Raw genomic sequence first — 24,005 nt, 5'->3', positions numbered from 1 at the left:
TTCCCTACAAAATGCGTCGCTGCGAATCCGATGGCGTCTTCACCACCACAAGAGACGTCACTTTGTGCCTTCGCATCTGTGCGGAACCCCCTACATTTATTAGATAAATGTCCCAATTATCGGCCACTTTTAAGGACCAAAATAGTACCTACAGAAGCCGCCGGCCCGTGTGGCGCAGTTCAGTTGAAGCTCGACTGCGGTACAAATAAGGGTCCCTGGTTGGAATCCAATTTCAGGCATGGATATTTGTGAATGTATAGTGGGTTGGGTTGGTAGAACAGCCTTGGCTCAAACACCGCCCACTCAAAAATAAAGGCAAAAATCAAAATACATAAATAAAATACTTATAAAACTTTAGCTCCTCGGATCAAAAAAAAGTAATTCATAACATCTGACAATTGATGGTTCTTCAGACAATGTTTTTAACAGGGAAAAAATCCCCAGAAATCCTAGCTATGGAAAATTTATAGGATCCAATCGTAGACATATAGAGATGGACTGCGCGTGCCAATGCTATAGCGCGCTCGCACCTCCAGATTCAGTATGGGGTCCAGTGGCGTAACTAGGTAGGTGCCAAAGGTGCCGCGGCACCGCGCTCTGAACGAGGGAGGGCGCGCCAGAGGCGCTGAAGCACCTAGAGCACTAAGTCGGGATGGGCAGTACGTGGTGTACCGTATAGGCCAGTTATAAAAGACAAGAACGGCAGTTAAATTCTAATACTTTGCTAAAGTCGACTATAGGGTGCACTGAAATATAATTAAAACTAAATTTTAGCTCCTTTAGGATGAACCGAACATTGTTAAAAAGTAAAAAAATGATCAAAGTCTTTGTGTGAGATGTAAGGGATTTCAGCGCATTTTGTGTGGCAGGCATATTAACCACAATCAATAAGATTTTGTCGGGGGCTACAATATTCCCTTTGTCGGTACCCACCTCCGACATCCCGTTCGCCTGGAATTCGCGTTTGAAGTTTTGACTCCACCGTTAGTAAGATCTTGTCGAGAGCTACCACACTCCCTTTGTCGGTACCTACCCGCTTCCGACGCCCCCACAGACGGCGGATGTATACACAGTTTGAATCAAAACACTTGTACCACGCTATCTTAAGTGCCTCAATATGAATGGCGACTGTGTTGAAAAATAGCCTAAGAGTGTAGCTTCCAAATGTATATAATAAAAGTTGTTTCATACACTTTCTTAATTTTTTATTTCAAAACGTCTGTTACTTTCTGGGTGGCCCTTGTAGTACAAAGTTACAGCGGTAGGAAAAGGCTGCAGATTTAAAATAATAATAATACTTTATTTGTGATCTATACAATGGTCTGTATTAGTGTAACCAGCATTTGCACGCAATCATTTCTACGACTTGTACCCCATGCCATAGTTAAATTTGACATGAGAATTGGAAACACTATAAATAAATGTATTTCTATTCTTCATTCAGTGAAAGATTTCGTTATTCAAAGCATCTTTCTAAAATTTAAGTATGCAAAATTTGTGTGCAAAGTTTCTCTCAAAAATGTACCGTGTTTTATTAATTAGAGCGCAATGGTAACTGATTAGGCGCCAAAATCTGGTAGGGCGCAAAAACCTGATCCGGCACCGCTTCGAAAAATACCTAGTTACGCCACTGATGGGGTCTTATGGACTAATTGCCTCTCTTACTAGTTTGCCTCATTCTTCGATAATACTATCCTTGTTTCTAACCGCATTGATGTCAAATTGACATATGATTAAATTGAACATAATCTCCTTGTGCTGTCAGTGTCAAGCAAGCATGTACTGTATGTCCATAAGCACCATACTAAATTTGGAGGTGCGAACGCGCTATAGTACGAATACTGCTCTCTCTCATACCAACGACATGCAAGCACTACCACAGCAATGTCTATTTAATATTTTATTCTTCATTTGCCTATTATATGCCAATTATATCTGTCATATGTGATATATGAAGCAGTCTATTACGCCCAAGGGCATAATGGATTGTCATCTCATTATGCCTTCAAACGGCCTGTCAAATTGATTGACGGAGTTATATTATGTCATAAAAAAGATGCAACTTGATTCGTATGGAGCACTTTAATGTTGGGCAAACAATAATCATGACATTGTATATTGGAAATGTATTCAACGATGAAAAATAAAATGTTGTATGCACCTCAGGCATTACTCAATATTTAACCCCTGGGGCGACTTACAATCCCTCGGGCCGGAGGCCCTCGGGCTCTGTCGTCCTAGGCATAAATATCACCTTAATGCCCTTGATGCATAAATAACTAAAATGCGATTAACAGAAACGCGATAGATTATGGCCTCTTAGTTTTCCCTTCTCTCACCTGCAATATTCGCGTTTAGCATTCGCACGCGCAGTCCATCTCTATATGTCGATGGATTTATTTAAATATGACAATTTTAGTACCTGTTTAAGTTTTGAAAAGTCGCACTAGTGATCCCAGCTGTCAGAGACGGTCCTATTGCGGGCCCGTAGAACAACGCATGTACCTACATGATGTGAGCTTCTACAGTTTTCATCCGATTGTATTTCCCTAGGGGCGAAATCAAGCGCATTTTGCAAGGCGCGCGTCTTCGAGGGATACGACTATCAGTCAATGTTTTCTTGGATGAGACATACGTTTGGTTTCGGTGGCTGCGCCGCCTCACCTCCCACAGTACCCGGCGAACTACATACATAATCACCTAGTGGTATGAAACATATGTACACATCTATCTAAAAAAAATTTCGTAAAAATCGATCGAGCCATTTCGGAGGAATGCGATCGCAAACACCGTCACATGAGATTTTTATACACTGTGTCCAAGGTATAAGGATGTCTATCATGGGGATCTCCGAAGCAATAGAAAATACGATAGAGAAAAGATGCGCAATTAAGCAGTTAATATCATGCTTTAAAGAAACCCAGAAAATTCGGATTACTTCCGAAGATATGCCAGAAAAACCGAAAATTTCCGATTTAGCTTTTATTTTTTTCTGTTATTTGGATAGTTTCAATTTAAAAAAAACTCTTTTTCATTGTCACTGAGCTCTACAAGACGCCGTTGAGAGATTTTCAATACAATGTTTCGTTTCGGAGAAATCATCATCAACTTTATTTTCATATGGCCCGTAACAAAAGCACACAAAAATAAAAGTTGGAAACTGTTGGTTCCAACAGGATTGTGCACAGGCGCGCATAACGCCTTAATCATGCGAAAATATGTCGGACAAATTTCCTGGAAAATATGGGGATTACCTCCGAGGTCGCTATATATTTTCGATTGGTGTTTGTTATGGTTTTTGTCAGTGAACCGAGTAAGTTCTTCCTTATTATTCGGTTTTTCGGGCAACTCTTCAATATTATTAAGAAAACTGCTTTAAAAAACATCTGGATCAAAATCTTGTGATGCTAACAGTATCTGGCAATTTTAAATTTGAATCATTCCCGCTTTTATGCATTTCATTTATGGAGAAAAACGCGAGCTACGGCACTGGAAATGTTTTTACCGCGCATTTTTTACAATTCAAATTTGACAGGAGTGCGTCAAGCTTTTCAGCTAGCGTTGTTTTTAGTCGACGCAGCAGAATTATTAACGTAGGTAGATCTAAGCGCGTGCGTTTGATCAAGACACTTAGGTAAAGTTTACTTCTCTTTTTAAATTTATAATGAAATAAGTAGGTTAAGTAGGGCAATTTTATTTAAGATTAATGTCCTGGGAGTTGATATAAAAAGGAGTATCTTGTAGTTGTCGTTGTAGCATTTTACATTTAACTTATCGATAACCGAAGTGCAATTTTGAATTGAATTAAGTACGATTTTTTTTGGCCAGTCGAAAGAAAGCCTCGCAAGGAGCTTCAAATGATCTATTGAGATCCATAGAATTAACACCTCAAGACCATGTTTATATGATTCAATTGTAATTGTAAATGATATGCAATTGACTAGGGAAGTCAGTCCTTCCCTCGGCCCGGAACTATTTCCACTCCTTTCCCCTCTCTTTCTTTTATGATGGAGTACAAATTATGCTAATAATATTTTATTATCATGTTACTCTCCTTTTCGTTTGAAGTTTATTTGCCACAATCTTATTTTGCATAAATGCCAAATGTGATAAGCCTCGTAAACATACTCTGTATGCAAATATTATACCCCTGTATTATACATATTATGACCTGACCAAAATGGCAGGCGCCTGACCTCTAAAACCATGCACATACCCCTACATTGTTGTTATGGAGAGAAAGGTTTTTAAATTGTAAATGATTTTAAGTGCTATCTAGGGGCTTCTATGGAGGACATTGATAATCCATAAGGGTTCCATGAAAAAAACTTAAACGGTTATATACAAGCCTTCCAAAAGTTAGTCACCAAAAACGCTCCAAAGCATTCTACACTCGTTTGGGAGTACATAGAGTAACGGGTCACCTTTTTGCATTGATCGAACTTACATTTAGTTCAACATAGGGAAATTTACATTTATACCGCTTCATAGGAAACGTGAACGTAAGTAAGTCTGGGGATAAGCGAAGCGCGTTTAGAATTAAATGTGGGTTGGGTCATTATATATAGTATCCTTGGGTTGGGTCGATAGGCGAAGCGCTGGCCCAGGCGTGTTGCCAGTTCTATTAAACGGAGAGTTGGGGGGGGGGGGGGGGATTTAAAATGTGTGAAGGTGTGTGTGGAAACAAACGCTTGAACTCAAGGGCTTAAAGAGGTTCCGTTTCGGATTTTAAGTGGGGCATCTACAAATAGGCAACGAAGCAGAAAAGTCGGCGCTCTTATTTAAGCCTCGATCGCAAAAGCACGAGTGATCGTAACAGTTCTGTTCCTTATTATGATGACATTTTTTTATAGAATCTATTTATGTCATCGAGAAAGCACATTTCCTAGCTTTACAAGAAAAGAGCATGAGCATATGACTTATAGCCTACGAGGGTGTACACAATCCGTACCTGTTATGTATACAATTTTGCAACAATGAAAAACAGTGCTTAATAGTTTTTAGATATCACTTCGAATAATTCTGTGTGCCTAATACATTTAATATGAGCACAAAATACTCAACTCGCCCCCTTTACAGCGCCGACTTTTCTTTTCACTCTTTTAAACCGCGACAATTCGCCTTCGTAACTTTGTGGAAGCGCACCAAATAGGTCGGTATCGGACAAATCGGCTATGCGCTGCTGCTCGTCTTCGACAGGTTGCGACTTACGTCCGAAATTGCGTTTCTGTCGTGCTCTATCTTCGAATTGTCTCATATTTCTTTCCCTCGCGGCTGCCAAGTGGCGAATCATCGGCGCTTCTCCGTGCAACGCCACCATTCGATCAAAATTGTGTCGCTTTCTCCGGATGTAGGCGGAAGGGTCGTGCAAAAACCTGGGAGCAAGGTCGGAGTTTAGGTTGGAAACGTATCGCCTAACGGGGTAGTCACTTTCGCCATAGGGTTCGTCGTATTGCAACGGATTCCGGTAATCTAGCAAATATCGGTTGAGTTCCCGAAGATTGGCTGTACGGTCATCAAAACCGTCGTCTTCGGATTCGTCGCCCTCTTCGTCGCTTTCCTGATCCTCGGCACGGTAAGCTGCGTAGCCATCTGGCACTAGGGTTTCTGCGCGTTTTCTACGCGCGTGTGTTACACCATTAAGCCGCTGGCGCTTCGACAGGTCAACTACTGGGCTTTCGGTGTGCGATGCTAAAGCAAGGCTCACCGGGTCAGGCAAACTTGACTTAATTGCGGGAGTTGAGGACGTCGTGTTAATCAACCTTGTCGTACTTTCTAAGACAGTGATTGTGGTGTTTGGGTTGTTTATGAAATCGTTGTTGGGAAGACGATCCTCATCGTTTTCAATTTCTTCTTCGGTTTCAAGAATTTCTAGATCATCACCCTCGTCCATCGGAGTTTCATCGAGTTCATACGCCTCCCGTTTGTTACGTCCACCCACATTCCTCTTTGTGCGTATATAAGATACTAATGGTTCTTCGGGATGATCCAAAGGGTTGATTTCTTTGGATTCTTTTTCCTGTAGAGTATTGGAAGTTCCGCGTTTCCTTCGCTGCGACTCGTCTACATTAGGCGCGTTTCTTGCATGCAGTGACGCTATTTCTCTTTTTACTTCTTCTTTTATCGCTTCTATTTTCTGTTGTAAATTTTGTTCTAGTCGTTTTTCATAGTCATCAATCGCTGCTCCCGTGGACGAGGTGCTGTCACCACCCTCTTTGCGTTTTTCGGTATTCACGGCGGAAGTTTCAGAACTCGCCAACGGCGATTTGTTCCCACTCACAGTTAATTCGCCGGATTTTTCGAGATTTTTCATTATATCACTGTTTTCCGTGGTTACTTCGTGCCTCTTATTTCGTATATAAACATCCCCCTCACTCTGATAATTTTTTATATTAACAGTAGTCGCCTCTCTTTTGTTTTCCTCGTTCTCAGTGGGCTCGGTCGCCTTTAGATCTTCCTCTGCTTTAGTGTCGAGAGTGACATCGACGCCAGGTGTGGCTTCGTACCGTTTGTTTCTTTCGATATCGGTGGTTTTTACAATCTGAATATTATTTTGCCCTTCTTCTAGGTTTTCGTCTTCGACATTCGAGTCCCTTTTAATCGCTTCTCTTTTATTTTGTAATGTTTCCGAGTCGATTAAACCCACATCACTTAACAATCCACGCAGATCTTCCTCTATGGCTTCAACTTTTTCTGAAGAATCAGATTCTTTAATTCGATGTAATGCAGAACCGAGTGCAGAACTCAGCTCAGATATTTGTTCGTTAGATATCGCTTTTTTTGATTTTAGGTGGGCGGCGCCAGGCCCACCATAGCCATCCGCTTCCGTTGCATGATGGCTTTTCCCCTCAACTCTCGAAGACTGCCAATTATCCTGCTTATTGGCTTTCATCGCGCTAAGTTTACTGTTAATTTTGAAATCTGTCAAAACCATAGGATATTTCTCGTCTGTGTAGCGTGTGTAATCATTTTGGCCGCTTTCGTCTTTTTCCGAGTCCTCGCTAGGGTCGGTAAGAGATCTACTTTCGCTCACTGATTGCAGTGGTATCTCTTCAATATTCTGACGGACGTTTGAAATTGGGGCTAACTTATAAAGATCAGTGTACGGCTGGAATCAAGCATTGTGGGAGATATCCAGTCAACTTTTAAAGGTAACTTACTTCGAGTACACCTACAAGCCGCCCTTTGCTATAAACAAGTCCAAAAGGTTCCCTCGCCTGAGCACCATAGTCTCGTTTTCTTAACCTATTGGTACATTTTCTTATAATCAGATCCCATAAGACGAGACGATAATGAAATCCTTGCATATCACTCATCATCGAAGGACCAGAAGCAAGTATACGATTGTGCCGAGTTTGGAAGCAACTCCCGTCTTCGGGTGATATGAATATTTCATTATCGTCTCCATTGCAAAACGATTTTAAGACCGAGTTTGTAATCTAAAACGAAACGTTACCTAAACTCTTGTGCAGCAATAGCTTCAGTAAATAGGATTATAAATAAATAAGTAAAATATAAAATTGTCATAATTAAATGTAATTACTAACTACACAAACAACATTTTGATTTGAAGTGACTTTGATCAAAACAGTATTATACTATATACATGCTGATCTTTGAACAAATATTGGCATGATGCAGATAAAGACAGATGAACCGGAGCGAGGACCGAAGACAAATCGAGTGACGCGCTCGCGGACCGCGATAAATAACACATGGTGACAGCGACAGATTTGCCTAGTGCGCATGCACCAAGTCACTGAAGGTCATTGTCTAAACTCACTGAAGGTCATGGTGATTGTTGTTAAAACTAACTAGGGTTCTTGCCTGAACTAATGACACTGAAGGTCATCGTGGTTGTTGTATAAACTAAAAACCCGCTGAAGGTCCCGTGATTTCTGAACTAAAGCGATTTTGGGGACTGAGATATGATTATCGGGCATTCTTGAGATCTACGTCTCAGTCATCGTTGAGCGGAGGCTCTTTTTACTGATCGGTGAATGATGGACATGCTTCAAGGAGATATTGATTATCGATTTCGACTACTAGTTTTACTTTTATTCGAGGTTTACACCTATATCTAAAGCTTACATACAAAATTTCATTTAAGTATTTAACAAATAAAAAATTGGATTGCGTAAATACAAAAGCTATCGTGCACACGGACGGACAGACAGACCAAATAGCGAAAAAAGTAGAACTAGGGACGGGCAGACGGACGGACAAAGTGGCCACAATAGTGAATTTTATTATTTTTGTGGAAATATGCTAAAAAGAAGAGTGTTTCAAGTTCTATGCAGTCCGATAAATCTAATAGGGAAGTGGCCCACTCAAATCATACATACCGAATGACAAACTATTCAAAAATGATATAAAGCAAGAATTTGGTAATTTTTACTGCTATTCAAAAAGCTTCTAATATAAGTGACATTTTGTACCAATCTTAAAAAATAGCAAAATCAAATTTGAAAATATTCGCTCGCTAAAGAGATACAAGGGAAAATCAAAAATTGTTAATATCAGAATGAAAAGAGACACGAAAAAATGCTTATTACGAAATTACTTGCAGAGTAGTCTGCCGTTTTCAAAATAAGTACATATATACGATGTCAACAAAAAAGTTCCTGGACTTAACCTCATTTTTAAATAGGAACCCCTGTATAATCTAAAAAATTGCATATTAACATTTTCTTTTTTAATATATAAAGCAATCGCAATAAATAGGGAAAATATAAGTCATTAAAAAAAATTCAAAATGATTAAAAAAGAATTAAAACACACTGAAATTTTTTAATTTTTTGAAAAATCTAATATTGCATTTTTTAAATTTCTTTAGTGTTATATTTTTGGAAAGCGAATTTAATATGCTATTTTTTGAATAAAATATACAGAGCGTTCAACTAAAAAAAATGACGTTAGGTCCTATAACTTTTTTACCTGCTTTTTACGCTTATTTTAAAACGGCAGATTATTCAACAATCTTCTATATCTATTTCTCTTTCTATATCTCCTTTCCGAGATTGACAATTTTTTGATTCTCCTACGTACCTTTTAAATTGAAATATTTTAATCAAAAACTATCATATTAAAAATCTCTTTTCAAAATATAACACTACAAAAGTTCCATATTGATTTAAATAGATTCAAAAGATTTAAAAACCGAAAGATCCAAACAATTTTTTAAAATTTTGTTGTATTTATCAAATCATTCGACATTTTTTTAAATCCTTTCTGAGCCCTTTTTGAATATTATCCTTAGTGTATTATATTTTTTAAAAGTTACTACGCTATATTTTCAGATTATTAAATAATACAGGATGTTCCATTAAAAAAAATAAGGTAAGGTCCTATAACTTCTTTGCCTAACCCCGTGAGGTGTGTGATTGTACCTCAAAACAGGTCGGGGCGTGCACGATTGCCAATCTGATTGGTAGATTGTTGCAGCGATTGCGAATCTGATTGCAGGATTGTTTTAGGCGATTGTGAGACTGTGAGGGAGATTGCCACAGCAATCAGAGGGATTGCAAGCGATTGCAGACAATTTATGACAGTATTGCAGGAAGATGTTACCCCCTCGACACAGTAATTCATATTTTTCAAATATTTGAACTACCGTCAGACATTTTTATTGATTAGTATCGGCTGCTGTAGTTACCATGGATACAATAAGCAAAACAAAATCTCCATGAATCCATGGCCTACTATTTACAAACCGTAAAAAATCAAGTTTTTATTTTTGGTTCATGGCAAAAATAAAAAAATATAGGTTGTGATACATCAACGTAATCAGGAAAAAGAATGCAATCAATTAATGTTAATATATACAGGGTGTTGCATTTAAAAAATATTAACTTTGGGTTAAATTTCAGAAACTGTGGTCCAAAAATTTTTTTTGATTGCACCATTGGATTTTACATACAAATATCTAAAATTGACCGTTTTTACCTTTTTTCTATCATGGATGAGTATAACAAAAACAGCTGAGATACTACCGAAATAGAACACATGGTACATGTATTCCCACGATTGGTTTCATCGCCATTGAGGTGCATTAGGTATTTCAAACAAAAATTATTATCAAATATACTTTTATTCGTAATAAATTAATATTTGTAAAAATAATACCTTATGGCATTCCTCTATTCTTCCTGCAAAATTCAACAGCTGCATAAATAATATTCAGTCTATGTTCTATAGCATTTATGTGTTCCTTAGTGACAAAATTCGATATGTTAGGGACAGATTCTAGATGCCTTTTCAACATACCACCCCCAAGTTGTTGCAACCTTGACCATGTTGCATTTCTTAATCTGAAACTTCTCAGATAATAAACGTAACATGCAATTGTGCTGTAAACTAACATGCAACACTGATACAAAGGGGCTAAAATATCCAAATGATGAGTGTAAGGATTTCCCAAGCCTTTACCATTATCTAATAAGACAACATTACCATCTAACGTTTCATAATGGTGACGATCTCCATTTTGAAGTAAAAAATCAAAAATGGACACATCCACCAAGTCCAACAGTCTGTGAGTCGATATCTTCGGCTTAACCAATCTAAAATGGGATTTTATGACGTGGAAATGCAAAACCAAACGAAAACCTACTGACAATAATCATCCAGAGTTTCCCAAAGTGCCAATTTTCCCTTTTTGTACGTCCGTTGCCACGGTGATCGATTGTTTACAAATGTCACATTGACATTCACCAAGATTGCGCCCGAAAGCAGATTACTCCCATCTTCGCAGACGGGATCCTCTCGTTTACAATAAAAACATTTCCCGTAAACACATAAAAGCGACTTATAACTGAAAATTGTCGACAGTAATCTCTTCGTTGCAACAGGGACAATTTCTCGGCCTAGAGAAATATTACGTTCGGTCACGAGCGGCGTAAGTGGTTTATGCAAAATTGCCGATAAATACAGAGCTAAAATTTCCGAGCCGTACCTATCTTTCCCCGCGTATACGTGCCCGTCGATGACTTTATCGATGGGGTACCACTTCGGCTTAAACACGGCTTGTTGGCCGCCCTGAAATCGTACCTACAGCTGAAAACGCACGGTTCACAATTTCACATACCTCCAAAGTTAACAGCAATTTCAATTGCGTTCCCCTGGAATCGACGTCGGCCTTAAGGATCTTAGCAGATCTCAGCAAGCCCAAAGCGTTACCCAAGTCTGGACTTTCGGGATCGTACAGTTGAGTTTTGGACACCCATGATCTAACCTTATTCCATACATGTTCTGGTTTTAAGTTTGGCGTGAGAGTTTTGGTATTTTTAAGAAAACTATCCCATAAGGTATCGTTAAAATTGTGCCTCTGCCTAAATTTGTCTTGCACAAAGGGCAATTCACTTAAAATATAATCGTGCACTTTAATTTTAAAAGCGTCGGCCTCTTCTCTGCGGTTCAATATCTTTATAAAACATAAACTTGTTAGTGTAAATATAATAATTAAAGCTATAAACAACATTAAAATCGTTCTATGTGCCCGGAACATCATAATATCGAAAGTTACAAACTATTTTTAACAACATTTTAAATTTGAACGTGGCGGGTCCTCTGCACAGGATAAGGGCTATGACGAAATTTATAGGTAACGGATTATTTATAACGTTCCCACTTTGTTTAAACAAATTTGTTAATAATAGATATTGGCGCTAACCTACTGGATGCAATGTACACAGGGGTGTACAATGGCAGTAAGAAACATGAACCTGATTTAAAGGACGTTTTACACCGCTCTTGGAGTAATGGATTGAATAAAATTATTATAACAGCCGGAAATTTAGAGGAAAGCAAAAATGCGTTATCATTATCTACAAGTGATGGTACTATGAACGGTAATTTACGGGCAGAGTGGGTAGTAACTCCGGTATTTTGCAGAAAGGCTATACTCCACTGTGGGTTGCCATCCCACACGCTGTTTGGAATTTGAGGATAATCCAGAGGAATATCTGGCGCAACTGAAAGATGTAGCGTCTGCCAATAGGAACAAAATTGTAGCCATCGGCGAATGTGGCCTTGATTATGATAGAACACAATTTTGTCCTATTGATGTGCAAAAGAGGTTTGTATTACCCTGAGAGTAGATAGGTACATAGCATTTGCTGCAGATTTTACTATTCTAATAGTATTAATTTTTTAAGCCATTGTGAAATTGTGAGGTATAGTCGCTCTCTACTTATCCGCTTTCACTATTGAAGGAAAATTATTCTCAAAGATTGTATTTTTTTGACAATTGAGTAGCGCAATATATACGATTTTCATTCCATACCCCCCAACCCCCCCCCCCGGTGGTACGTTTACTGAAATTCTTTTTGGAAAACAGGATGTGACAGTCTTCCCAAAAACAATTCCGAAAGCCCTGAGGGCTGTTTAAACATTTTGTGAGGTAAAGTGTTACCGGGGGGTCTGGGGGGTATGGAATACCACAAAACGCCCATAATTACAGAAGGTTATAAGAAAATGAGTTATCAGGTCCTTCTTTGCGCGGAGTACTCCTGGGGGGTATTCGATACCCCATGGAGATGAAAATCGTATACTGGGGGGCATTCCATACCCCCCAGATCCCCCGGTGGTACGTTTACTGAAATTCTTTTTGGAAAAGAGGATGTGGCAGTCTTCCCAAAAACAATTGTGAAAGCCCTGAGGGCTGTTTAAACATGTTGTGAGGTAAAGTGTCCCGGGGGGTATGGCATACCCCCCAGTATACGATTTTCATTTCCACAAAACGCCCATAATTACAGAAGGTTATAAGAAAAGGAGTTATCAGGTCCTCCTTTGCGCGGAGTACTCCTGGGGGGTATTCCATACCCCATAGAAATGAAAATCGTATACTGGGGGGTATTCCATACCCCCCAGACCCCGACCCCCCGGTGGTACGTTTACTGAAATTCTTTTTGGAAAAGAGGATGTGACAGTCTTCCCAAAAACAATTGCGAAAGCCCTGAGGGCTGTTTAAACATTTTGTGAGGTTCACTACTAGAAGCCATAATCGTACAAGCAACACGCACGATTTCAATTACTTTCCCAAGCTATATGCCAATCATAACATTCAATAAGTATATAAACGTTCTTATAAAATACTATAGCGTGTTCGCACCTCCAGATGCAGTATGGGGTCTTATGGACTAATTGCCTCTCTTACTAGTTTAGCGTCATTCTTCGATAATACTATCCTTGTTTCTGACCGCATTGATGTCAAATTGACATATGATTAAATATTGAAGTATTAAAACAAAACATAATCTCCTTGTGGTGTCATTGTCACGTTTGGCAAGCATGTACTGTATGTCCATAAGCACCATACTGCATTTGGAGGTACAAACGCGCTATAGATACAGTACCAAGCCTGGCGACACCTAGGTGCCAGATCTGTGTTTTCTGGTGTATGACTGGAGAAGAGAGCGGAACAATCCAAATGTGTTGTGGTTGTGTATTATATACTAACGACCGATCAAAAATGAGTTGCTGTCGAATCGCCTTTGGAAGTTTAAGTTAAATACGATTTTCCATGTAAACAAAAATTCCAAAGGTGACTCGATCGCATAGTATTACTTGGTATAAAAACGGAGAAACAAAACAGAAACGTTTTTATTACTGCTATAAGAGTTCCTCCTTTGCTGTTGTCAGTTTGATTGTCAAATTTGACATATCCCAATCTTAACTTTTCGGGAATTGATTAGCGATCTGATCGAGTACTCAATATTAGAGTCAATAAAAAAATCTCCACAGGACGGTTCCTTTTCGATCTTCTGTCAGTTATTGGTAGTCGTGGTGGTCTTATAGGTACATTTTGTTTGTACTTTACAAAAAGAGAAGTGGTAGGAGAGTACCTAATAACGATACAAATTTTTTGCCACGCCCATTTTGTTGGCTTTTATTAGAGGAACCTACAACAAAAATTTTGATCAAATTGCTCCACAAATAAGGAGTTTTCCATTGCGCATGCGTCGCTTTGGAGGAAGTTACTGGCTACTGTCTACATATGGTCATTGCAACACCGGCGGGGTTGTATTATTATTATTATTATTATTATTATTTATTACAATAAAAAAAGAGAGCCGTAAAGCAAATCGTATCAGGACCCTCCGGTTTACGACTAAGTTGGCTCTTAGCTCAACAAAGGCGGTTAATATGGAACTTTCGTATGTTCCTTCAGGGTGGGGGTGTGTTTACTTGTTCCCTGACCTAATCAGCGTTTGTGTTGGAGTAGTGTTGGGGTTTGGGTTTACTGGCAGCTGGCTTCATTGCCTTTAGATAACTGCAGGAACATCAAGTTGATTGGTCCCCTTGAAAAGTCTTTAGTTGCCTCTTTCGTCGCGATAATTCCCAATCTTAAAAATGTCAAAAAAAAAATGAATTAAATGACCATTAATCATATTTTTAGGTACTTTGAAAAGCAGATCCACCTGGCCCAATCTCTAAACCTACCTCTATTTTTGCATTGCCGAAACGCCGCAGATGACTTATACGCTATACTATCGAAGTATCAGAATTTGAGAGGGGTCGTTCATTCATTCGACGGAACAATCGATGAAGCGAATAGATTTATGGAACTGGGCTACTACATCGGATTGAATGGCTGGTAAGTGAAACGTGGATAAGTTACATTCATTTCTTTAGTTCTTTGAAAACTAAGGAAAATTTGGAAACTGTCGCTCAGTTGCCTAGCAATCGAGTTTTGTTGGAAACCGATTGTCCGTGGTGTGAAATTCGACCTACACATGCCGGATACGGTTATGTAAAGGAAGAAAATCGTAGCCATCCAAGTGTAAAGAAAGAGAAGTGGAAGGCCGATTGTTTAATAAAAAGCAGAAATGAGCCGATGAATATAAGGTAATGTTAATGCCCCCCCCCCCCCCAAACCATCTCGTTTTTGACAATTCGAGATGAAAACACTATTACGATATATTGCTTAATAATTCTATTTCGGTGATAATTTTAGGCAAGTTTTGGACGTACTTGCGGCATTAAAAAAAGAAGATCCATCGGAAATCGGTGAAGTAATTTATCGCAATTCAGAGGAACTGTTTTTTGAGAACGGCAAAAAGTAGTCACTTTCTGTACGCTTTTACATGGTAAATAAACTGTCATAATTAATATTGAACCCAAGGACTACAAGAATCATTTGGAACTTTTTTTAGCGCATTTTCCAAAGAAGCTCTGGCGCTTAAGCCAAGAAAAATCTTGACGATTAATATGCGCATGCGCAGGCTGCGCAATATTAACTTTCCTAGCTGTGGAGATATTTCTTTGTAATTTTAACCAAAAACATAATATTGCATATTGTAAACACCAGGTGCGCAAGATGCTTCCATTTAAGGACCAGCATGTCACATATTGTAAAAATTATGTATGCGCACATAGCAATGGCCTTTTGAAAAGTACTGATCAATGCACGGAAAGTTACTTGACTTAGGGCGAAAACCTTTACTACCTTACCTACAATTGCAGGATTATGACGATAAAGGCCTCCTACCAATATTACATCCTTTTCAGAGCAATTTTTAATTTGAATGGAAAATGCTTCATAAATAATACCAGCGTTAACAACAAAAGCTTTCCATGTAATGGCGATCCTCCTCCTTCTTTTCTAAACTGGTCGATTGGCATTGAAAATTCTCCATTCGTTGATCAAATGAAGAAACACTCTTGGAACAATATTTAGCACTATTTCCACCAAATACAACTAATTGGGCGCCACAAAAATTTACGTCGTGCTTGTTTTGCCTGGGTTTACAGGTCTCTCTTAAATGTGAATTAATGCGCGCAGTTGTCCCATTTACCCGCAAAACCGAATCGCACGCCTATAATTTCGTTTAAATTTCAAAATGAAACGTTTGGTACTGCAGATTCTATACAGGGTGTTTTTTTTGGGAGCTTTAGTTAAAAGTTTCTGGGAAAGTAAAATAGGTAGATTTTTGAAAATTTGTACTTAGGAGTTACTCTGAAGCCCGAATCGATGTCAAATATTTTCAAAATGGCCGCACTTCCGGAAACACCGGCAATAGATAGTAACTTCGTTGTTTTAAGTAGCAACCCCTATTTTTTATTGCATTTTTGGATTCTACGTGAAATTTCACTTCTTTTGATACCCATATGTCGATATCTACCATTTATGGTTTTTAAGTTATTTTGACTTTAAGAAAAAAATGGCGGATGCAGATGGTACCTTGATAATTGATTACTTGAAAACGGTTGTAGTCATGGCAACCTATTTTTATCAGTGCATAGAGAATGAATAGGGCTTTCTTTTAGTGCACTTAAAAAAAAGTTAAGTTGCGTACGACCGCCCCTATGAATATCCAAATTTATGAAACTTCAAAGACTAAAAACTCAGTTTTTTTAAATGGAATGACCATGTTCTTACTATTCCATGAGATAGAGAATCGAAATGGGCATATTTTGACAATAATGTTCCTATAGCTATCTTTAACAGTTTCTGACTTATTCTCATTTTATTGAATTGACACTATTTTCTTCGGATTTTCTTTTTAGTAGTCGGCCATGATTCTATAACAATTGAATTTTAAACAAATCTAGTGACACTAATCCATCACCCACTGTTATAGGTTAACATAAGTTTTTCAAAAATCGGAGAATGACTCGCAGTGGTTTCACCTATTTTGGAATTTAATTGTTATTTATGGTGAAATGGGCAGAATCGCGGCGCGTGCTTTCCGTACATTCATTTGAAAACTGGAACGAAATTGTATGGATTTTGGAAATGTTGTACCCCTAATGCACTACAAACCGTTGAAGCACAAGTGATACAAAGCTCTACAAGAGAATATTTAAGAAAATGAATTGAATTGCAAATGCAAGATTAACAAAATAAATTCAATGCAAAATATAAAAAACTTCGTTGAAACATTTTTGGTATGGAATTGTTGCTAGAACAGATATCGCATTACCTCTCTTAATTTCCAGACTTATACGTTGTTTAAGAAATTCAGTTGAACGACTCTATTTAGATTTTTCAAAAATTTTCCGTCCTATATCCTTAATAAATGAGTTATTTATTAATTAATTATTTAGACTAGAACTAGAATCAATGGTATTAAAGAATCCATTCCTTGATTTGTTTAAAATTCGATTGTTATAAAATCATGTCCAACTACTAAAAAGAAAATGCGAAAAAAAATGGCATCAATTCCGTGATCAATTCAATGAAATGGGAATAAATCAGAAACTGTTAAAGATAGCTATAGGAACATGTAATATCAAAATATGCCAATTTCGATTCTCTATCTCATGCAATATTAAGAACATGGTCATTCCATTAAAAAAAACTGAGTTTATAGACTTTGAAGTTTCTGAAATTTGGATCTCCATAGGTGCGGTTGTACGCAACTTAACTTTTTTTAAGTACACTAAAAGAAAGCCCTATTCATTCTCTATGCACTGATAAAAATGGGTTGCCATGACTATAACCTTTTTCAAGTAATCAATTATCAAGGTACCATCTGCATCCGCCATTTTTTTTCTTAAAGTCAAAATAACTTAAAAACCATAAATGGCAGATATCGACATATGGGTATCAAAAGAACTGAAATTTCACGTAGAATCCAAAAATGCAATAAAAAATAGGGGTTGCCATTTAAAATAACGGAATTACTATCTACTTCCGGTGTTTCCGGAAGTGCGGACATTTTGAAAATATTTTACATAGATTCGGCCTTCAGAGTAACTCCTAAGTACAAATTTTCAAAAACCTACGTATTTTACTTTCCCAGAAACGTTTAACTAAAGCTCCCAAAAAAACACCCTGTATACTATACGTATACCTAATACATCACACTCTCTGAAAAAGTGTTTGGCCCTTAACGCCAGAGATAAATTTCTTCAGGCTCAAGGTCTCGGCGTAGAATAAAACCTCAGAGAAGCTGGATAACGATCTCTCTTCGGTGGGAGTTCCAGGCGCAAGCATTCATAGAAAAGACTGAGGGGCGAGGATAGTCGCGACAAGTGGACGAATCCCTCCCTATCGTTTAAACGTACACAAGGAAACACAAACACAGAGGGTTCCCATTATACAAGTCAGGATAATCCTATCAGGATAGCTAAAGTAACAAAAATCAAGTGACATATTCACATGTCATTTAAAACTTTCTCACCTTTACCTATTTTAAAATGAAACTAGAGGAAAAATTGGGTTGTGGAGACGGTGTAAATACTTGCAATGATTCCAAGAGAGGAACACCATCTAGCCGCCGCTTTAGCACAAAAACCTTACCCAATCCCACCTGTAAAGCCAAATTACAAGCCGCAATCCAGGAGGTGTCTCGTTCGGCTTTCACTGTTAGCCGAAGGAAATCCCTATCTTTAGCCGAAATAACACCCACCAGAGGCAACACACGGAATCGGTTCGTTGATGATCGTGAGTACTGGTTAATAACTTATAGCTTTAGCAAGGTAACTACAATGAGTGATACTAACGCCGCAGCGAGGCGTATCTTCAAAGTTCTATTGCTGAATGCATGGAGAAAGACAACCAAAGAGCGAGAGCTACGTACAGAAGATCTGCGCGCACTCCAAGATCAGGTATCTAGTTAGCATCTTTAATTACAATTGGCCTTGCACAACCAACATTATCAGAACAAAGAGCTGGAGCTGCAAGTGGACGCCTTACACCATTTAAGAAAGTCAGAAAGTCAAAAACGTAATGAGGCAGTCGCCCAAGCACAAGTACTCCATCGTAAACACGAAGACAGCCTTATTGAGAACAAAAAACTACTAAAAGTAACCTAATCAGCAAACAACAACAACTAACCACCTCCTTTCTTCAGTCCAAGTCCATCGCCGAAAGAGATTTAAGCGTTTTACAAAACAAATCATATGCCCTACACGTGGAACTGGAAAGTACAACAAACGACTTACGTCTGAGACAGAACGAGCAGCAGAAAATCGAGCATTGCGTATCAGTCGAAAAGAAAAAAATCAAACGCCTACGCCTTGTAAAGCGAACTTTGATTGAGCAAGTTCGTGTCTGAGTTTGCATTAAAAGTTTTCGTAATCGCAATTAACTTGCAGGAATTTAATTTGAAACAAGAAATCGATCACTATAATTTAAAAACGGCAGATTTACGTGAGACGCTTTTAAATGCAGAATTGCTGATGCACGACGCCGTTTTCTGCAGGGACAATTATGAGCAAATGAGAAATAAGCTGGCAGAGTTAGTTCATGTTGTCTTCTGGTTGAAGAAGATGATAAAAAACGTTTCTGTTGCAGAAATCTGGTCGTGGTCAAGTTCAGAAATCAGCAAACAAGAGAAGAAAATTATAAGCTGAAGTTTTGCCTTATCTTGATGAGAAGAGTTTTGAAAAAACGGCAAAACCGGCCGTGGTGGAAGAACGCTAGTGAGCTCGGTTTTGCAACTTTAAATTCGATAAGATCCATTTCAAATCAATTATTTCCGATTTTACAAGTTGATTAAGATTAGTTTCTTATACCTATTATAATAATTACTATACCGGTTTATTTTAACGTTAATTCTCAGAGCAGTATTTGTGCGAAATAAAATAGTACAAACAAGCATATACTCCTTGGTCTGCCCCTTCCAAATGTGGAAAGGAAAGAATTTGTTTTAAACACAATAATAGTACATTCTGAATGTACGTTACTAAGATGTCATTACATTAATGTACATACATAGAATGTACATACTGGATATCTGGACATACGGATATCAAGTGGACAAAAAATGTACATCTCATGTACCTATGTCCTTTGCTCATTGGGCATGGACTGCTATAATTGCATATAAAATATGGTCAAGGACATCACCTTGATATGTGAGTTTCCGGGTAAACGAATCTGTCTGTAGTGGTCCGGTGAGAATTGATTTAAGACTGTTAAACCAAAAAAAAAAGGTCTTATTCTGTGTGTCAAACTTTAAATTAACAAACGTCAATTATAATGAAGAGTAGGTATTTAAAGCTACTCGTACTACGAGTGGGAAATTTTGAATCAACATGTGTTGTTTTTACAGACGAATTTTCTTGAACGTAACTAGAGACATCTATTCATGACGAGCAGAAGTAGCGCGAACAATATTAATTTATATCTTGCACCGTGCTTTATAACGGGAGTGGCGACAATAGAGTGTCTAATTTTTGATTGGTTGTTGAGAGCGGTGGCCATGTTGCATCCAGGAATATCATATTGCAACGTATGCAACACATGTCATACGTGTATTGTGTGTTGCCTATTGTCTAATTTCAATTTTCGATGCAACATGGCGCAGACGCTCCTATTGTCGCCGTGTCCCTAATATCTTATGCCATTGCGCGTCTCTTTCGGTAATTTTACAAAGCAAAAGTATTAGTATATCCTTTCCATTTGCAGCGCGTCCTTAATTTATTATCATGATACCTTCTATCATTATAAATGGGTACCGTATAATCAAGGTCTGAATTTGCCACATGGCGGACGGGCTCAATTGTCGCCACTGTAGAGAGTCACTGTTACTCATCCATAGTACTGGCGGCATCTATGAAAAAGAGAAAAATTGTTTTAAGTCCTTCCGCACAATTTTTTGAAAATGTTTTGAAAATCAACCAAAAATGGCCACCGGACCATTCCCGGTGGCCATTTTTAAACATTGCCGGGTTGATTTTATTTCCGTGTTCATGGAGTGTGAAGTTAGCGTAAAATCTGGGGGTTAAGTACACTACAAGATAATTTTCAAAAAATTGTACGGAAGGACTTAAAACGATTTTTCTCTTTTTATGTTCCAACCCCTAAGGCTCTCTACTAACCTTGATTCCAACCCCACAGAGTTGTATATAGTAGATAGAGAAACAGTGTTGTTGTAAAATTGATACAACCGGTGTCAAGTAATTTCAAAATATTTTTATGCCAATCGTTTGTTGACGTTTGTTAATTACATTTTGACGTTTGTTGGTTGACCGTTATTTAATTATTCAAATTTCAAAATTTGAGCGTATAGTTAGCCCCCCACTTTTTGAATTTTTAAAGTATTTTTATTTCAATCGTTTGTTGGTGTTTGTTAGTTACATTTTCACGTTTGTTGGTTGATCGTTATTTAATTATTCAAGAATTCAAAAATTAAGTGTCCATGCCGATGTAACGTTTTCACTTTCAAACCACATCCAACCTTTTCATTTGAAATTTAAAAAATCTAAAAATACAAAATTCCGATGTAGAGATTTACGAATTTTTAAATTTATCAGAACATTAGTGCCCTAATTTGATAGTTAATACTCAACGAACGAGCGGACGGACGGACAAGGTGGCCACAATGGCGCATTTATTTTTTATTTTTGTGAATGCGCTAAAAACTTAAGCACGTTTGAATGATGTCGTCACGCTCAACGTAAACATTTATTCTAAAGATACTACCAACCGACAAATGATAAATAATATCCACCAAACACCAACAGCGACCAACAAACGATTGAAATAAAAATATTTTGGAAATTCAAAAAGTGGGAGGCTAACTATACGCTCAAATTGTGAAAATCTTGAAATTTGAATAATTAAATAGCGGTCAACCAACAAACGTCAAAATGTAACCAACAAACGACCAACAAACGATTGGCGTAAAAATATTTTCAAAATTCAAAAAGTGGGGGGCTAACTACTGTATTTATTACATCGCTACAACAATTAACATAGAGGTACCTATCCCTAAACTCTATTTTCGGTTTGGCCTCAAAATGTGCCCAAGCTGCAGCTTTCGCCTCTTTTTGGTCACTGAAACCCCTTGGATCCTTTTCACCACCCGTAGTTAGTATGGGAGTGGGAGCTTGCATTGGGATTGACCCTGCACTTTTAAAATAAATTATTTATGGCTTTTCTGCGCTTCCATAGGTTTGTTTATATTTTTATGCATCAAGAGCATTAAAGCGATATTTATGCCGAGGGCAACAGAGCCCGAGGGCCTCCGGCCCAAGGGATTGTAAGTCGCCCGAGGGTTAAATTGTCGAGTAATACCTGAAGGGCATACAAAATTTTATTTTTCATCGTTCCAAATAGGTAATGCATTTCCAATATACAAATGTAATGATTATTGTTTGTGCTTCATACGAATCAAGTAGGATCTTTTTTTTATTACATAATATAACTCCCGTCAATATATTTGACAGGCCGTTTTAGGGCATAAGGAAATGACAATCCATTATGCCCTCGGGCGTCATAGAATGTTTTATACGGGGTGTCAATTTTAAAACTTGCAGTCGGTCATATTTTACAAACTAAAAAAGATATTGAAAATGGCGCAAAACCGTTTCTGGGGTATCGAGGAGGAACCAGAATGACCTTATGAGTTACAACGCCCCACGCTCCTTAACCCCCAGCCCCCCCTCTTCAAAAATCCTAAATAGCAACCCCATACTTGTGACACATCGTTGGAAACCTACTGAAAAATGCTTTCGAGTGGTACCAATAAAGTCAATATTCATTAAGACAATTTAACAAAAGTTTAATAATTAACAAAAAAACTAAATGGTGACATTGAGCTATTTATGGCAAATTGGCCAAGAACTTCAACCTGAGCTGCCTCCTTAAGCAATCTTGGTCGCTTTCCTTTTTTATAATTGATAACAGATCCCGACCAAATCTTTTAACATATAGGCATGGCTTAATTTTTATTTCTTTGTGTTAATTATTATTTTTTTGTTAAATTGTCTGAGTGAATATTGGTACCACTGGAAAGCATTTTTAGAAGCTTTCCAACGATGCGTCACAAGTATGAGGTAGCTATTTAGGATTTTTGAATATGAAGGATGGTGACTGGGGGGTTAAAGGGGGGGGGGTGTCACTCATAACGTCATTGGGGGGGGGGATTAAACAAGTTCGTGGCACATACAGTCACCCAGTGCGTACTAGAAGGGGGGGGGGGGGGTAAGAAATAGAAATTGGGTTGCAGGTTGCTGATGCTGGTAGTCATTTATCTATTTATTATTGTACAGGCGAAAAAGATTAGATTAGAACGGTATTTTATTTCTTACTGCTGACAGGCCCCTTTATTGCTTTTGCTTTAATTAGTCAACGAAAACTTTGAATAATAGGTATATTTATGGGCAAAAAAACCAATTTCGACAAAAAATTCAAAGGGCTGTAACTTTTGATCTAGTAGTCCGATCTTGGAACTGTTTGAAATTATGGATTCTACAGGCCACATTCTATAAGAAAATATTTTTTTCCGGTCGATCTGAGACAATTTTTTTTTCTGGGCAAAAAAAAGGCAGTTATTACCTTCCTTTTTTACCAAAAATCGACTGCACCAAAATTTCTCGGGAAAAAACTTTTTCTGATTAATTTGGGTGCGTAGAATCCAAAACGATTCGTACTTTTTCGATTAGACGTCTCAATCAAAAGTTATGGGCAAAAAATTCCTGTTTTTAAAATTTAAAATTCTTATTTTCGTCATTTCGTGAAAGCCAGGACGCAGGTGCCTCACCTCAGTACTGTAGCAGCACTAAGTACCTGATACCTATTTGTTATTTTGGGCATCAATGTAGCGAATTGCCGATCGATGCCGAATAGCCAAATCGTTGACTGCCAACACTTACTGAATAGTGAATACTGAATACTACAGAATATTTAGATTTTAGTGCTTTTAGACTTTAACCAAAACCAAAATTGCTCTCTATATATAGGTACCTATATATTATTGCCTTTATTTTAAAGTGGGCGGAGCGGATAGCGGAAGTATTACCTAAATACCTAATAGCTATGATGATAACTCAATTCTTCTGGGGGGGGGGGATATATCCCCTTCATCCCCCCCGTAAATACGCCACTGTTCTTTAGTTTGGAAAATATGGCCGACTGCAAGTTTTAAAATTGACACCCCGTATATCTCATATGACAGATATAATTGGCATATAAGAGGCAAATGAAAAATAAAATAACCATTATTTGAAATCAATAATAATGGCATTGTTTATTTAAATGGAATAAACAAAGATAATAGGATAGGAACCTATAGGCAATGCTATAGGTATAAGAATGTGGTCGGTTTTTC

The 24,005-nt window shown here is 37.9% G+C and overlaps 4 protein-coding genes across 7 annotated transcripts; 2 read left to right on the top strand and 2 right to left on the bottom strand.

Annotated features, from left to right (window-relative positions):
* Positions 1-4,914: 4,914 nt before the first annotated feature.
* On the bottom strand, positions 4,915-7,557 carry LOC116167092. Its single transcript, XM_031482332.1, has 3 exons — positions 7,457-7,557; positions 7,161-7,245; positions 4,915-7,108 (listed from the first exon to the last, which is right to left on the bottom strand). Exons 1-3 carry the CDS (start codon positions 7,525-7,527, stop codon positions 5,060-5,062), a joined length of 2,205 nt encoding a protein of 734 aa, XP_031338192.1. The 5' UTR covers positions 7,528-7,557; the 3' UTR covers positions 4,915-5,059.
* A 2,514-nt stretch (positions 7,558-10,071) lies between these two features.
* On the bottom strand, positions 10,072-11,548 carry LOC116167220 (glycosaminoglycan xylosylkinase homolog). Of its 3 annotated transcripts, none has more exons than XM_031482491.1 (4): positions 11,087-11,548; positions 10,613-11,037; positions 10,362-10,562; positions 10,072-10,316 (listed from the first exon to the last, which is right to left on the bottom strand). In XM_031482491.1, exons 1-4 carry the CDS (start codon positions 11,507-11,509, stop codon positions 10,127-10,129), a joined length of 1,239 nt encoding a protein of 412 aa, XP_031338351.1. In that variant the 5' UTR covers positions 11,510-11,548; the 3' UTR covers positions 10,072-10,126. The 3 variants fall into 3 exon arrangements, 2 of the variants coding, with proteins under 2 accessions (XP_031338351.1, XP_031338352.1); XM_031482492.1 differs by having other exon boundaries at positions 10,072-10,310; XR_004144483.1 differs by having other exon boundaries at positions 10,183-10,316; positions 10,617-11,037.
* On the top strand, positions 11,462-15,874 carry LOC116167221 (putative deoxyribonuclease TATDN1). Of its 2 annotated transcripts, XM_031482495.1 has the most exons (7): positions 11,462-11,602; positions 11,658-11,837; positions 11,893-12,076; positions 14,399-14,596; positions 14,635-14,847; positions 14,957-15,089; positions 15,156-15,874. In XM_031482495.1, the coding sequence occupies exons 1-6, from the start codon at positions 11,587-11,589 to the stop codon at positions 15,063-15,065; spliced, it is 900 nt and encodes a 299-aa protein (XP_031338355.1). In that variant the 5' UTR covers positions 11,462-11,586; the 3' UTR covers positions 15,066-15,089; positions 15,156-15,874. The 2 variants fall into 2 exon arrangements, with proteins under 2 accessions (XP_031338355.1, XP_031338354.1); XM_031482494.1 differs by lacking the exon at positions 15,156-15,874 and having other exon boundaries at positions 14,957-15,118.
* A 1,857-nt stretch (positions 15,875-17,731) lies between these two features.
* LOC116167073 lies at positions 17,732-19,537 on the top strand. The gene is made up of 6 exons (XM_031482310.1): positions 17,732-18,377; positions 18,423-18,555; positions 18,610-18,753; positions 18,801-18,992; positions 19,045-19,187; positions 19,244-19,537. The coding sequence occupies exons 1-6, from the start codon at positions 18,145-18,147 to the stop codon at positions 19,446-19,448; spliced, it is 1,050 nt and encodes a 349-aa protein (XP_031338170.1). The 5' UTR covers positions 17,732-18,144; the 3' UTR covers positions 19,449-19,537.
* The last annotated feature ends 4,468 nt before the right edge of the window (positions 19,538-24,005 follow it).

The sequence above is a fragment of the Photinus pyralis genome, unplaced genomic scaffold (genome assembly GCF_008802855.1).
Source record: "Photinus pyralis isolate 1611_PpyrPB1 unplaced genomic scaffold, Ppyr1.3 Ppyr1.4_LG3b, whole genome shotgun sequence".
NCBI classification, from domain to species: domain Eukaryota; kingdom Metazoa; phylum Arthropoda; class Insecta; order Coleoptera; family Lampyridae; genus Photinus; species Photinus pyralis.
This window is presented reverse-complemented; position numbering and strand designations above follow the sequence as displayed.